The sequence below is a fragment of the Macaca mulatta genome, chromosome 1, assembly GCF_049350105.2.
Source record: "Macaca mulatta isolate MMU2019108-1 chromosome 1, T2T-MMU8v2.0, whole genome shotgun sequence".
Lineage (NCBI taxonomy): Eukaryota > Metazoa > Chordata > Mammalia > Primates > Cercopithecidae > Macaca > Macaca mulatta.
In genome coordinates this window covers 155,360,196-155,377,251 of record NC_133406.1, presented here as the reverse complement: position 1 = coordinate 155,377,251, position 17,056 = coordinate 155,360,196, and the positions used below count along the sequence as shown (strand labels likewise).

Sequence of the window (17,056 nt, the reverse complement as noted above, 5' to 3'; positions counted from 1 at the left end):
TTCAGAGAAAGTCCTTAAGCAGAGATGAAGATGTTGGTGGCTGGAAATAAGCTTCTCCCATTTAAAAAGTAAGTAATAAAACCCAAGGGATATAAGACAAAGCACTGACAGCATCTCCTATACCCCACATCTTTAAATATTCTGCATCATTTGAAATTCTGTAAATTAAAATGACTTGATATAAAACAGAACTGCTTTCTATTCTACACTTGATATTTGCAAGCAAATGTGCCTTACGTTCTGTTTCCTGCGTACTGTGTCAGGGACTAAAAGAAGCATATCAGAAAATTAAAGGCAATTTTTGCAGATCAAAAACTTTTGAATATCTGCAATTTCAAATGGGTTAACCTAATATACATAAAACTTCAATTATTTCATTTTTTCAGTTCCATAACTACTGTAGCACTTATTTTCACATGGGTCAACTTAATCTACATAAAACTTCAATTACTTCATTTTTCAGTTCCATAACTACTGTAGCACCTATTTGCAAGGGCCTTACTTCTACTTCTCATTTCTTTCTCTCTTCTCTCTTTCTTTTGCTCATGAGGAAACTTAGGCATAACAAACACAAACTAATGACCACTGATACACTAAAAATAAAACTTTTCAGCTGCAGCCAGGCCAGGTGTAAATGAATGAATGAATGAATGAATGAATGAAGCAAAATAAGACTTACTTTTTCTTCAACTCCCTATGATTTCTTGCTTCCAACTAATAGACAAGCAATTACTATCTCAAAGGATTGGCATATTAAAGCACACTGGACTATAAAGTCAAGTCTGTGGCCAGGCACAATGGTTCACGCTTATAATCCCAGCACTTTGGGAGGCCAAGGTGGGTGGATGGCTTGAGGTCAGGAGTTCTAGACCAGCCTGGTCAACAAAGCAAAACCCTGTCTCTACAAAAGAATACAAAAATTGTCTGGGCATGGTGGCAGGCACCTATAGTCCTAGCTACTCAGGAGGCTATGGTGGGAGGATCACCTGAGCCTGGACATAAAGGCTGCGGTGTGCCATGATTGTGCCACTGCACTCTAGCCTGGGTGGCAGAGTGAGACCTTTTCTTAAAAAATAAAATAAAACAAAGATCAAGTCTGTGATAGCAATAATTAAACCAGCATGTACGTTAAAATGTTTATAAACCTTTTTAAGTTTTATTTTCATGAAAATATATTCACAAGAAAAAGTATAACAAACATCTTTTATATTTAGTTTTAGCTACTATCAAATAATTGAAAAATGGAAGAAGAAGGAAAAGACAGATATATGATCATTTTTACCTGCAAAAGATTTCAACATAGGACTGTCCTCTACCATTATACCTTCTTGTGTCTTGTGTCCTAGCCTTTGCTTGTACTGCTGCACAAATTCTGTGGAACGGGCAGGATCCATAGGATTCATTCCATTTGACCATGTGCTCTGAATATCACCTGTATGTTCGGAAGAGCACAGCGAGTCTTCAGTATGCTGCTCTGCTTTCATCAGGTCACTGCCAGACAACATGCTTAAATTGACAGCAGGGAGCTTCAGAACAGCAGAGTCAACCTCACCAAACCTCAAGGCACTTGACATACCAAGGTCATCATCCTCAGGAATGGGGTTGTACCATATTTCTCCTTCATCATCTGCATCATTTTCCTCATTAAAATCTAAAGCACAGTTTTTCGATAATGAAGAGTTTGTAGCGTTACATACCACATATGTACAGTACTCTTTAGATGATTTGAGGAAAGACTGTGATAGCTGATGTTTAGGTAGAGACACAGGTGAGATGGATAAATGACTTCTATCTTGGCATTTCTTATTTTCTTCTTCCAGATTAAGAGATCTCAGAGTACTCTGATATAGCCAATTGCGTTTCTTTGAAACAGTGATGCTGTTAAGTGGCTTATGACCTCTGAATTCAATATTATCCTTCAGATCTTCAAGTTCTCTTCTCTTCATTGAAGACCCATAGGCATTTTCAAATAAATCTGTTGCAAAGATAGAATAGAAGGTAGAATACAATGTCTGGTATATCAGAAAGACACGTCACTTCAGCCCAGTTATTTAAAAAAAATTTTTTAAACAAAAAGTAACAACAATCACAGAGACTAAAATTGAACTAGAAAAAAATTGAATTTTACATATAAATATGATTTATATTATTTAGAAATCAAACTGCTAGTATAAGTGTCAAAGAATTCTAAGAAAAAGGATATACAAACTCGAAGACTGCCTTTTTAAAAACTACAGTGCTAACAAAGCCTTACCCTAAGTAAAACATACCTTATAAAAAGCTTATATAGAATGCTTTATACATAGCATACCTCTAATCAATATTTGAATACGTTTCCATTCATTATTACAAGGACCAGAAGTCCTTAAAAATACAATATTCCTCCTACCTTTTCACACAAAGATTAACTTTCAAACCTAACAAGAAAGTATGCCTTACTGACATTAAAATGTCAACATAACATTGGCTTCCTATCCATATAACACAATAGCACTTTACGTAGGGTTTAAGTTCTAAATATCTAGGGCAGAACTAAAAACAAAAATCCCTTCAGAAGGCCCCAGATTAGAAGCAGGTATGCTGTCTCACAATATGCACTACACAGGTATTATTTCTTTTGGCCAGGCACAAACTTAAGCAGCAGGGAAATAAGAATGAACAAAACAATCCCTTCCCTTAAGAAATTCACAGTCCAAGCCCTGCACGATGGCTCATGCCTGTAATCCCAGCACTTTGGGAGGCCCAGGTGGGTGGATCACGAGGTCAGGAGTTTGAGACCAGCCTGACCAACGTAGTGAAACCCCGTTTCTATTAAAAATACGAAAATTAGCTGGTCATGGTGGCACGCGCCTGTAGTCCCAGCTACTCAGGAGGCTGAGGCAGGAGAATAGCTTGAACCCAGGAGGCGGAGGTTATGGTGAGCTGAGATCCCACCACTGCACTCCAGCCTGGGCAACAGAGTGAGACTCTGTCTCAAAAAAAAAGAGAAATTCATAGTCCAATGGGAGACCTCAAATGCTTAGATATATGCATATCTTAAGTAAGACTCTACAAATGTATACATAACATTAATTTCATATAAAGAGGAAAATATTTTGTGTTTCCAGAGTTGTAAAGCAGGCTTCAATGACAATCCATAAGCTAAGTATATAACTATCATCAGAATAATAATTCACCATACATAATTAAAACCACATTTGTAAAAATCTAAGATCATCTCAGGTTTCTAAATTATGGAATTATATGGTCAACTCATCTTATTGGCACAGCAAGTAAAATATAATGGTCTAGGCTGGGCGCGGTGGCTCACACCTACAATCCCAGTACTTTGGGAGGCCGAGGTAGGCAGATCACAAAGTCAGGAGATCGAGACCATCCTGGCTAACACGGTGAAACCCCATTTCTACTTTAAAAATATAAAAATTAGCCAGGCGTGGTGACGGGCACCTGTAGTCCCAGCTACTTGGGAGGCTGAGGCAGGAGAACGGTGTGAACCCGGGAGGCCAAGCTTGCAGAGAGTTGAGATCGCGCCACTGCACTCTAGCCTGGGCAACACAGCGAGACTCCATCTCTTAAAAAAATTAAAAAATAAAAATAATAATGGTCTAAAAATAGAGTGATAAAACACACTAAGCTACAAGGAGCTTAATAACAACCAAAAAATCAAACCTCCCTTCTAAAGAAATCTAAATGTCCAGCCTGGGCAACATGGCAAAATCTGAATGTCCAGCCTGGGCAACATGGCAAGACCCTATCTCTACAACAAATTTAAAAATTAGCCAGGTGTGGTGGCACACACCTGTCATCCTAGCTACTTTGCAGGCTAAGTTGGGAAGACTGCCTGAGCCCAGGAATGTGAGGCTGCAGTGAGCTATGATTGTGCCACTGTGAGCTATGATTGTGCTCTAGCCTGGGCAACAGAGTGAGACCCTGTCTCTTAAAAAATAAAAATAAAAATTAATTAATTTTTCTTTCAAAAAAATCCTAAACATGTACCCAAACAAGCAAATTTGTAATAAATAAATAAATAAATCTTAAACACAAATTGCAAGTCACATTCAATTCCAGATGCAGGAATTAGACTAGAAATCAGAAGGGAAAGAAGCTCCCATGAATACCTACTATGCCAGGCATTGATTTACTCCACAAATGAGTGACTATTATGCGGCAGGCATGAGAGAGAAAGCAGTAAGGAGGCCCCCAACCTCATTTAACCTCTAGAACAATCCTATGAAACAGGTATGATTACCATCATCAGCCTCAAAGAATATGAGAAATATGGTCAAGTCGCTAGCCCAGGATTCAAATTTAAGCCTATCTAACCTTAAAACCCATGCTCCGTTCACCATGCTACCCACAAACCACACCATGCTACCCATACCATGCTACCCACAAACAGTACAGAAGCAGGCAACCCTCTCTGAACATGGGGGTATTCATCTCAATTTATCTTATAAATTAAAGTGGTTGCTGGTAAGGACTAAGTGAAATAATGTTCAAAATACTTGAAAAACTATAAAGTTCTATTCAAAAACGTCAAATAACTTGTTCAAGAGCACCTTGTTGGTAAATGGGAAAGGCAGCACTCAAACTCATTCTGACTCCAAAGTTTGTGGTGATATACCTAGCCTACTATAAGGGAAATTCAAGAGTCTTTCTTTGGTTCTATCTCCATTACACTTAAAATTAACAACTGAAAAATCAAAACATACTCAGCAATCACTGGGCTTTCTGGGTTTTCAGTGATCACATGATTTTGCCAGGTGTACTGAAATCTAAATCTATTTCACATTTAAGTTCAAATCCAGTATTACTTAACAGTATTTCAGACCATCACAGGATATTATAGTTTGACCCAATTTAAATTTGAAGCAAACAGTATAAAATTACATTACTCATAATGGCTATGAGCCACATCTTATTTTATCTTTTTCTCAGACATCTCTTAGAAATTCCAAATTTTTATATAGCTAGACACATTCATTATTTTAAATCTTAGTGTAGTTTTCCGACGTACACTATAAATGAGTCTTTAAACGTGCTTCTACTACATTGCAAGGAACTGCAATGAGAAAAATAAAGCTACCAGTATCCCATATTTAAGCAAGTTGATACTTCCATTGATATAATCATTTAATGAAAGTATAATATTAAAAGGAATTTTTTTTTTTACTAGATGGGGTCTCACTCTGTCATCCACGCTGGAGCACAGTGGCACTATTATGGCTTGCGGCAACCTCAACCTCCCAGGTTCAAGTGATCCTCCCACCTCAGCCACCCCAGAAGCTAGGACTACAGGCTTGCACCACCACAACTGACTAATTTTTTTTCTTTTGGTAGAGACAGGGTCTCACTATGTTGCCTAGGCTGGTCTGGAACTCCCAGGCTCACGTGATCCTACTGCTTCCCCGCCTCCAAAGTGCTGGAATTATGGTGTGAGCCACCATGTCTAGCCACTATTTTCAATGAAATTACAAACCACAAAAGCTTGAATCCATTCACTCTGCTATTGCCGAATATTTTAAAATAAATGATGCTGAACTTTAAACTTATAGATAAATGGCACGTTATTACAATTTATGTTATGTATTATAAATATATAATATTACAAAGGCCAAATAAATTTATTAAACTGAATTAATCAACACATTATTCAAGATAATAAACTTTACTTGAGCAATTATTTATAAATTATTTAAAACATTTTTATCTCACTTAAATTAAATGGATCCATATGAATGTAAATTCATAGATATGGAAAGCTATTTGCAATCTTCCCTCCCATTTAATGCAATAATTAATGTTTAACCATATTAGCATAAATTTAGGAGTTTTAGCTTCATATATATGTAAAATATATATTATTTACAAATTATAAATTTTTTTGAAGAGACAGGGTCTCACTGTTGCCTATATATTATATATAAAATATATACAATATATAATAAAATATATTTTATATATAAAAATATAACATATACATTATATACACACACACACACACACACACACACACACACATTGAAAGAAGGTCCAGCCAGGCGCGTGGCTCAAGCCTGTAATCCCAGCACTTTGGGAGGCCAAGATGGGCGGATCACGAGGTCAGGAGATCGAGACCATCCTGGCTAACATGGTGAAACCCCGTCTCTACTAAAAAATACAAAAAAAAAAACTAGCCGGGCGAGGTGGCAGGCACCTGTAGTCCTAGCTACTCGGGAGGCTGAGGCAGGAGAATGGCGTGAACCCAGGAGATGGAGCTTGCAGTGAGCTGAGATCCGGCCATTGCACTCTAGCCTGGGCGACAGAGCGAGACTCCGTCTCAAAAAAAAAAGAAAGAAGGTCCAAGTAAAAATATAAAAATAAGTATGCAAAGTTACAAGGCAAAAAAGTCCTTAGTCTCTTGCAACTATGCATGTTATGAGATAATTTTCAGATTCTAATTAAAGTTGTTTTACTTTGAATCTGTAAGAGAAAACAGAAGTGGCAATTAAAAGTTTTTCACTCAGAAAAATATTCCACACAGTGGTGAACTACCCAAGTCAAATCTGTTTTCTCAACTATTATTTCATAATAAATCTAGATTACTTACTATTACTGAACATATAACTAGTGCGCCCAGCTCAAATGCATCAGCAAATTTTCCAATAAATTGTATATTTCAACCCTCACTGAAAATGTGTAGTACTGGCCAGGCACGGTGGCTCATGCCTGTAATCCCAGTACCTTGGGAGGCCTAGGCGGACGGATCACGAGGTCAGCAGATCGAGACCATCCTGGCTAACACCGTGAAACCCTGTCTCTACTAAAAATACAAAAAATTAGCCGGGCATGGTGATGGGCGCCTGTAGTCCCAGCCACTCGGGAGGCTGAGGCAGGAGAATGGTGTGAACCCGAGAGGGGGAGCTTGCAGTGAGCCAAGATCACACCACTGCACGCCAGCCTGGGTGACAGAGCTACACTCCATCTAAAAAAAAAAAAAAAAAAAAAAAATTTAAATGATGAAAGATGTCTCTCTAGGTACTAGATCTCTCTAGTGATGTCTCTCTAGAGACATCTTTCATCATTTTAAAAATTCTGCAGAAATAAACTCCTGCTTTTCCTTACATCTTTTTAAAAATCCCAAATAAAAGTATCTTATGAACACTGTATTAGATGTTTTAATCTATGTTTTAAAAGCATTAAACATTTTAATATTTATTAAAATCCTGTTTCTAAATGAGTACAAGTATCCCCTGCTTACAAACTTGGCAGTCCAAATGAAATTACTAGAATAAACTTAAGTCTTAAGTTTCTGTTTGTGTTTATGTGTGTGTGTATCTTTATCTTTCCTGGACAAATCTAAAGGGGGAGAGGGATAGAATGAAAAGGAAAGAAACATCTTTTTTCTTTTATTTTTCTTCCCTTGTGACTAGCAATAAAAACCCTAAAGAAAAAAAAAAAAGCTGTGTGTTAGCTTTTGAGAGGGGAAAGTAGAGAAGAAAACTCTGAGACTGTTTTCAGTTCCACAAAAGTAACAGGGAGCAGCAAGAGAAAGAAGCACAAAAGATGAGCAGAATAAATAAATACCCCAAAAAGGTGTCCTCTAGCTCAATTCCCAGTGCTCCTAAGGCAGTACTCCTCAACTTCGATCTTTTCACTCTCCATCTAGAATCCTAATGATCTGAGGCAAAGCAGCATTCTCACAAAGCCTGGTTGCCTTCCCCTTGATAATAAGTAAGTACCAGGTACAGTACCAAATGGATTATCTTTTTTCATCCTCACAGCAACCTGAGAACTGAGGCTACACAAGGTTGAGTAACTTATCCAAGGTCACAAGTCTGGTAAGTGGTAGAGTCTGACCAGAAACCCAGAATCTCTATTCTGTTAACCATTGTACTATATGGCCTCCTCTCTTGCAGATTCCAAAATCTCACTAATATTTGTTAGTGCAAGATGAGACCAATATGGAGGGAACTGCTCAAATTTGTAATATATAAGTAGTAAGTACATTAATTCATATACATAAAACTGAAGCAAAAAGAGCCCAACTGCTTTGCTCTAATAGAGGTAGTTTAAGTACCAAGTATCAGAATAAGGTAGAATTTTTTTAAAAAAAACTTCAGGGATGTGAGAGCTCTAGAAGCTTACTATTCAAAAGTATTGTCCACCAGAAAGCAGCATCTACACTGGAAGCAGAATCTCAGCCACCCTACACCTATAGAATCTGCATTTCAACAAAATTTCCAGGGAATTCATATGGACACTAAGTTTGAAAAGCACTGCTCTAAAACAGTGAACCACATTTTTGAGTGGCAAAGGTCTAGCAAACAGCCTTCTTAAAAAATAAACGCAACATTTCTTGGGAGCCACTGGTCTAGAAATGTAGGACTTTCAAATCAACACACCACTATTTTCTGCTGAATTTGTAATTCTCAAAGTTTTCCAGCCACCAGCAACTCCAATGTTCCATGGCACTCTTCCAGAAAAAAGGAAAGAAAAAAAAAAAAAAAAAGCAACTGCACTTGCTTTCTAGCACCACAACAGCAGAATCTCTCAGGCAGAGATTTAAAACTAGAAGACTGAAAAAAAACTATATACCTATTGCTACCCATCTTGAAGTGGGCCAATACAGAAAAAAGTTGTTGGAAAAACTCATAAAGATTATGTAATTCATAAAGATAAAAAAATCAGAGTTTACAAATACTTGAGAAAAGTAGGTGGGAATCAAGTCATAGTGTCAACTTCACTTTAAGATGGTTAAAGATCATACCAAACTAATTAATACTACCTTAAAATAATTGTCTAAAAATTTTAGACAAAATACTAAGTAATACAGTCAAGTTTTTTCTTTCACAGACCATGTAGCAGGAAAAGTGGAGTCAAAGTAGGCTAATTATTTTTTAAAGCAATAAAAGGTGCTTTTGAATTTGTTTCTGAAAACGATATGCTAATTAAAACTTATTTATAAAGATTTATAATGATGTATAGTTGGCAAACACATTAAGATTCCTTTGTAATTTTAAGGCTTGCAGAAACTTGACAATTTTTACTATGTGTAATGACTTTAGATTTCTTAAATCATCATCTCAATTAAGAACAAATCGGCCAATCTGTGAACACTACATACTTAACTGCATCAAATCATTTGGCATTATAATACTATCAAAAGTTCTTAGTAGGAGCCAGAAATCAAAATAGAAAATCATTTGTGTTTCCATTTGTCATATAGTCTCAAAAATTTTCACAATACCTATATAGATTAAGTATCTCCATTTCACTGAATAATTATTCGGTATTACAAATTCTAAATATAATTTTATTTTGACAGAAAATGTCCTATGAATAATATTGTACAGAAAAATGTGCTATAAACCATTTCGGATATTTAACATCTTTACATAAACAAGAATGTACTGGTTCATCTAGACCGCTCCAAGTAAGTTTTGCAGAAAACGTGATTTAAAAGTAGAAGTCAAGTAACATCAATTTGAAATAAGTAAATATTTAAAGGTAAAAGTTTAAAATGGATACAGCAATTACTTTTTAAAATATCCTTAAACCTAGCCTAAGAGTCTCCCATCTTCTTTGCAACTTTGAGGAAGTTACTTACCCCTTATGCCTTGTTGAAATTCACCCATATCCTCAATCCAAGCAATTTAATAGAATTAATTGGATCAGACCTTTAAAGAACTCTCGAGTCTCTGATCTTATATAAATAGGGGCTTTTTTCAAACTCATGACACCTTGAGTTTGAATCCACATAGTAGTCTGAATCCATATACAGGTACCAATTGAGTGATCTTGGGCAAACTGCTTAATCTCTCTGTTCTTTTTCTTGTTGTTGTTATTAAATGACAGCATATCTCCATTTTGGGGCTATAAAAATTATATGAGAACCACCTAATGTATCCAGAATGGTCTTAATAAGACCAACTACACTTTATTAAAAATAATTTTTTAAAAAGCTCTCCAAATCTATACTAGATACGTAAACACTGCACAAATTATTTTCATCTCTCCTGAAAGATGAATTAGTGATTTAAAAGGAAGGAACATCTGAGAGTTGTTTAAACCAGAGATTATGGTAGCTTTGGCTTAGATTTCTCATAAAATATCTAAAATACTATCATATAATTCTGTTTCATTTTAATTTCTAAGCAGTTTCATTTAGTTGCTTAATGCAAAAATCAAATTCATTCTTAAAGGAACTATATTTATTACTTTAAAAATCCTTGAATGTTTACTACTGAGGGCATTAAAAGCCATCACATGGTAAATGTTTTAGCACTGCAACAAAAGGGTGAAAAATATTTGACTCTTTTTTGTTATGGATGAAATTCAACTATGGTACCAAGAGTTAAAACTAAGCCAAAGTCGAGGAGGTATAAATATTGTGGCAATAAAATATAATAAATGATTACAAATTACTTTACTCCTGGAAATGCATGTTGAATATGAACTTAGTATAAAGTACACCTCTCTTAAAGAATTTATATTCTACTATCCTCTTGTTCAAGTGAAATGGAATATTTAACCTTGAGAATAAAATTTGACAGGTATGTATTAGCGCTGTATAGACAGGAAAAAACTTTACAAGTTGGCACACACTTTGAATGAATCATTTGATTTGTCTTCATTGTTTGATAAGAAGTTTTGTGAACTTTGTTTCTCCCCACTGTTGTGTGTTTATTGGTTAAACAAAGTTAATGTGTATAAATCCAGTCCTGTATGATTTGTAATTACTAACAGAGAAACAGCCAAGTACTGTGAATACCTTTTACATTTCAGGATTTAAGGTTTTCAAAATTATTCCTGACTTATAAGTCTTTATGCTCACTAAAAATTTTTATATGTAAGAGTATTCAAAAGACCATGTTGTTTTGGCTCACTTTGAAGATATTATACTCCTTTCAGGAAAGATATTTTGATATTTACAACATAATTCACAGGTTTCTAGCATTGATAACCTAAACCTTCAGTGATAGTTAAAAATCATGCACATACAAAATAGGGAGCATAATCCTATTATAAGGATCAATATACTTTTTAAAAAACTAATTTACTTCTCATATAAATAGATTTTAAGTTTGCAAATGACTGCTTTTAAAACAAAAAAAAGTACCTGAGGGACATTTTTCTTTTGATGAAAATGTTAGTGTCCTTGATTTTTCACAATAAAAAGATTACTTACTTTGTTGGGGTTTCTTTGGTGAAGGTAGGCAGGTGGAGAGATGGTGTATGTGAAATACTACCTGACTAAAAAATTCTACTTATGGTAGGTTTTTTTTGTTTGATTTGTTTGGGGTTTTGGTTGTGTGTATGTATGCATGTGTGTGCGTGCCTGGGACAGACAAAAAAAAAGTTGTAATGAGTAAAATGACAGTTTATGAAGCCTATAAAATCTACCTTGAATCAAATTCAAATTCACAAACTCCACAAAAGTCTATGGATTTGCCTAGAGCTACAAAGAATAAAAAATCAAGACAGTACCTCCCATCTGTAAACCTACTAAAAGTGTGTTAAACTTAACCTTTACTCATTCACTAATACTTAGGGAATAGGCAGGCACACTGGTTTTTCGAGAAGAAACACAACCCCAATTCTTCATGCCACTGTCTGATTAAAAAACAAAACAAAAAGCAAAACGAGTAAATGCATTATATTAAGTAACCTCGAAATTACTTTAAGCTGCCACTTACATGACACTTACTTTGGCCCGGTAACGTACCTGTCTGCAAAAACATACCTTTTTCTTGGCTTTTAAGACAGAAGCCCAGTCGATAAACAGTAAAGCTCGCGGTGCTAGCTATTTGATCGCAAAGTATCCTACCTGTCAGCGTAATCCTTTGGTCTGGGGGCACCGACAGGACACTGTTTTCACGCACTTTCAAAGCGCCCACATTTGGGGAGGCTGCCTGCGTTCCTGTGACTTTGGGGGCCGTCCCACGGGCACGACCCTTCATTCCCAGGGACAGCAGACGCCCTTTGTACATCCACTTCTGCAGCTTCTTGACTGTCACTGCAGGCGGCTTGAGGAAGGAGGGGCCTTCCCGGCGGTCTCCTTTGCCGCTGCGTATCACAGAGGACCCCGCTGGATCCCTGAAAGGGCTTCCCGAGGAGCAGCCGTGGTCCTTGGAGCCTGGAGGCTGGAGGCCGGTGGGTGCAGCCGCCCGGGCGCGGTCCCCACTCCAGCCGTCCATCCTGCCTCCACGTGGCGGGGGCTCGTCCCAGTCCCCGTGCCCGCCGCACCTGATCCAGCTGTCGCTTGGCCACCGCTGGAAGGGAAGCGGCTTGGCACCCACCCGGAGGCTCTCGAGGCTTCTGCTGCAGGACAGCCGCATCCGAGGAGTCCGCAGCTGGCCTCCCCCCGACTCCCTCTGAGGCGACCGGGGCGGGGACACCTGCTGCAGAGGCCGTCCGCCGCCTCGCCTCTCCCCGTCTCGGGGACAGGCTCGGCGGTCCGCAGCGCCGCGGGAAGGCGGCTGGCCCGGAGCCCGGGCTCCCGCGGGGAAGCCGTGATCCGCCAAGCCCCCGCCGCCCCGCCGCGCGCCCGAGTCAGGGGGCAGGTCGTGCATGGCCTGGATCAGCAGATAATAGGCCTCTCGCAACTGGGTCCGCAGCCTGCCTGTCTCCAGGCGGCCGCCCTCCGCCCCCAGGGAGGAGCCCGCCGCTGGGGGAGGCGGGGGACGCCGTTCCGCCTCCGCCCCCTCAGGCTCGGGCGCAGGCTGCGAGCCGCCGGGCAGGTTTTCGTAGTAGTCGGCGTCGTAGTCGTCTTCGTCCTCGTCCACTTCCTCCTCTCCGCTGCCCTCGGAGCCCTCGGGGGCGTGCAGAGAGGCATGGCTCCAGGGGGCGGCCTCCTGCCCGCAGCGCGGCCGAGTCCCGAGGGCCCCCGACTGCTCCAGGTGCCCTCTGGGGACCCGCGCGCCGGGACCCCACGCCGCAGGTGACGGCGGGGGCTGCTGTAGGCTCGGCCCGGCTCCCCCGGCATGCTCACGTTGGGGGGTGTCTGCGGCACCCCAGGCGTCCCCTGCGGCTGCCGAAGAGGCCGCCACCGCAGCTGCCGCTGCTGCCCGGAGCCCTAGCCCCCCGGCGCCGCGGGGACCCCGCCTTCCCCGGAGCCTGGACAGCGTCCTCCTCAGAGGGTCCGCCATCTCCTCTGCCTTAGCCGCGAGGCTCACCCCAGCCGTGGGGAGAGGTCGGAGACCCGCTGCGGAGAAAACCACGCTCGCGGAGGCGGAGGCGGCGGCGGCTCCCCATGACCGGCGCTGGCCCTCGCCGGCTCCTCACATACTTGGCATAACTCTGCCGCGGGAAGGCGTGGGGGAGGGCTGTGGAGCCGCAACGCGCATGCCCCGGAGCCCCGGGCCGCGACGGGACGCGCAGGCCGGGGGCCGCAGAGGTGGGTTCCCGGGGTGGGCGAGTGGTGCAGGTGGAGGCTGAGGTCGCAGGCCGGGAGGTGGGTAGTAGGTCGGCTGAAGCTGACCGACGGAAGCAGGGGTGGGCGCACAGAGCGCGAAGGGTGCGGAGAGAGTTGAGGCAGAGGAAAGAAGAACGAGCGGGAACATGAGTCTGGGCTGGTGCCTGCAAAGTTTTGGTTAGGGAGCCGGAGAAAGGGAAAGTGCCCTCCTGGCTGTCACCCCAGCACCTTCACCGCCACCCCTGCACGAGGTGTGTCTTAGGCATAGCAAGTCCTAGCTTGAGAGAAAACAAAGATTGTTTTGACGGACAAAGTATGAGTGCAGGTGTATCTCGGTGTGTGTGTTCTAGAAATGCATCAATCATTTTAATTGCCCAGAGAGCTAGCTATTTAAAAGAAATTTGCAGCGATTCCTTTTCTATAAGAGTCCTTTTATTAAAAACAAAGCAAAACCCACCCACCGATGTCGCTTTTAAATCTGTTTTTTCTTATTTCAATTAATGCATACTAACAAAATTAATTCTTACATCAGCCAAAACTTGTAAAATGAAGCCACGAACATAATGTCCCCCATCACCCTACCTACAAGACTATCAGGTTTGCAGCTTTCTGATATAAAAAAGCTAACACTTCATTTTAATTTAAATAGTGAGTTGAGAAGCAATTGAATTGAAATTGAGACACAGTGTAATCTGGAAATACCAGCCATCTCCCAAAAACATTAAATTCCAGGTTCTGGGTAGCAGTTGCAAACTAAAGTACCCGTCATTGCCAGAGATTAATTGATTCAGTGATTGACAAGAATCAGTCGTGCTATCATCCCTGATTTGAGTTACTTTTTTTAGTGTTTACATAGTAGAAAGGGCCTTTTTCTGAGTTACAAATGTACTAACACCTAGCACAGTACCTGCACTTAGTAGATACTCAAATACTTAAGAAAAATTTGTTGAAGAAATAAATGCTTGCATTACTGAATAAAATGAAGTAATTTTGCCTTAATTTACCTTATTTCCAGCTGCAGTATATTTTCCTATGTCAGTTTTGTTGTCCAATGGCTCCAATCTCTGAATGTGCTTTGACTATACTACTTTTATTAGTACCTAGTCTCCGCTTCCTGGAATAATTGTATCTGCATCTGAGATTTGCAGATAAGAGAGAAGATTTGCAGAAATCTTACCCACTCTGTAAAACTCTGCTCTAGGCCAGATGGGGTGGCTCATGCCTGTAATCTTAGCACTTTGAGAGGCCGAGATGGGCAGATTGCTTGAGCCCAGGAGTTCAAGACCAGTCTGGACAACATGGCACAACCTGGTCTCTATGAGAAACGAAAACAAAAACAAAACAAACAAAAAAAAGGGCCAGATGTGGTGGTGTGCACCTCTGGTCCTAGCTACTCTAGAGGCCGCGGTGGGAGGATCGCTTGAACCTGTGAGGTTGAAGCTGTAGTGAACCGAGATCAAGCCCCTTCATTCCAGCCTGGATGACTGAGGGAGACTCTGTCTCAAAAAAATAAAAATAAAATAATAAAACTTGGCTCAACCACATTCTTTATGAAGTCATCTCGGATCTCCAGACAGGAACTCAAGTTCTTCTAAACTTCAATAGTACTTTACTCCTACCCACTCATAGTATAGTTACTGTTTTTTGTTTTATACAATTTGTATACATGCTCTTTCTCCTTCACAAGAAAATTCATAAACTCCCTAAGGGCGGAAACTGTTTATAATTGACTTTTATATTCTTTACAGGAGTATAAATTTAGCATCTTATATATTGTACATGATGAATAAACATTTTTGAATTAGTATCAATTTTAATTTAGAACAAGTGGCTTTAGTTCCAGTCTATTGCCTAACTCTCCACTAGACCATGCTATATTAGTGTTGTTTTAAAATTCTTTCTGCGATGAGTAAGAGACACAGTTTGTTAAATAATCTTAATTCGTACCTAAGAAAATGCAATGAAATGTGATGAAATGTTACACTCTAATTTGCATATATTGATATTTATAGTTCTACAATATTTTCATTCCATGGGCCCCAGGCTATTTAATGAATAGTCAGAGCATAAAACTATGTCCCAGTGAAATATTCCCACAGGAAATGACCGATAGCAAAGTTGCCAATAATGGTTCTCTAAACACAATTTGATCTCTATCTCAGAAATTGTTTCCATTCCAACTCTGTTGCAAAATCTTTTTATTCTTTGTAGTTAACATAGTTGTTAAGAACACTATTCGCTGCATATATATCTATATGCAGATAGATATATATGAGTAGAAAAATATAACCTTGAAGATCTAGATTGAACTTCATACTGAATTCAGTTTATCCACTTGTTCAGGAGTTATAAAACATTGGTTATTGGCCAATATAAAATACTGTGCATTGTTCTAGGCGTTACTCAGAACTAAGTTTGATGCAGCATACCACAACTGAACTTAATGCTACTTTAAAGTTGAGAATGTTCTAACACATGAATTCACAATTTTAATCATATTTTGCGTCACAACAGAAATTAATAAGGCAGTCATGGCCATGTGACACTATTTAAAGACCTTAATAATGTAAATTCCACTTTTCTGTATGTGCATTACACATCAATAAAAAGTTGGTAAAAATGTAATTCTAAAGAGACAGTGCCCACAAAACTTATATTATGCCTAATATAATTAAGGTAATGACAAGATATGAACATAAACTATACTTTGTAAAATCTTTTTTAACAATTTGTATACTGTTCCCCTACTTATCTCAATTTTCATATCTTTCTAATTCATAGATTTCCATGAAAATTAGGGGATGGGAATCATTTTTCAGTGTTTATGTTTGTTTCTTAGTGACTTGGAAATCATCTTGATGCCCCATGAATTAACAACTATGTGTTGGCACTGTCACAAAAGATACAACAACTATGAGATAACAGGGCTCCAGTAAGGCAGGGATCTAAACTAAGGATGTAGTAGCACTGACTCAATCTGGGAGAAGGGGGAAAAAAGCAGGGCAAGTTGAGGCAGAGGGCTAGATTTAACAGTAATGGAAGGGAAGTGTTTAGTTGTGTTATGGTTGTTTTCTAGTCAATTTAGAGTGCATATCTGTCTCACTGATGTTCAGTCTTCCATTATACTCTTAGCAGAACCAAAGGCAAATTTAGCTCTACCATTTGTCTAGTACTCTCTCCCTAAACTGCCTTAAAGGGATGCCCTGGAGTAGACCTCCCTGGTCTGCCATGCAACTCCGTTAGTATGAAGTAAAATGTACTTCAGTCTAAAGCTGACCACACTAACACTGCACTGAGAATCAAGGATGACATGTTCTCAGTACAGCAATTTTTACTGTTTCATAATTAATAATATCTGGCAGTTTGCAATATTGCTTAACCCATCCCCACCCCAACCAAAGTAATAAAAAAGATAGGCTGGGTCTGGTGACTCATGCCTGTAATCCCAGCTCTTTGGGAGGCTAAGGTGGGTGGATCACTTGAAGCTGGGAGTTCGAGACCAGCCTGGCCAGCATAGAAACTGTATCTCTACTAAAATTACAAAAATTAGCTGGGCGTGATGGCTCACACCTGTAACCCCAGCTACTTAGGAGGGCGAGTCACGAGATTCACTTGAGCCCAGGAGGTAGAGGTTGCAGTGAGCCAAGATGGTGCCACTGC

General features: G+C 39.8%; 1 protein-coding gene across 2 annotated transcripts in view; it reads right to left on the bottom strand.

Annotated features, from left to right (window-relative positions):
- SYDE2 (synapse defective Rho GTPase homolog 2) overlaps positions 1-12,668 on the bottom strand; it is a 41,801-nt gene extending 29,133 nt beyond the window's left edge. For both annotated transcript variants that reach the window (XM_001108631.5, XM_015144232.3), the window contains exons 1-2: positions 11,810-12,668; positions 1,283-1,975 (exon numbers count right to left, since the gene is read on the bottom strand). In XM_001108631.5, the coding sequence (XP_001108631.4) occupies positions 1,283-1,975; positions 11,810-12,554 (1,438 nt within the window). In that variant the 5' untranslated portion in view covers positions 12,555-12,668. The remainder of the gene's footprint in view (positions 1-1,282; positions 1,976-11,809) is intronic.
- Between the last annotated feature and the right edge of the window lie 4,388 nt (positions 12,669-17,056).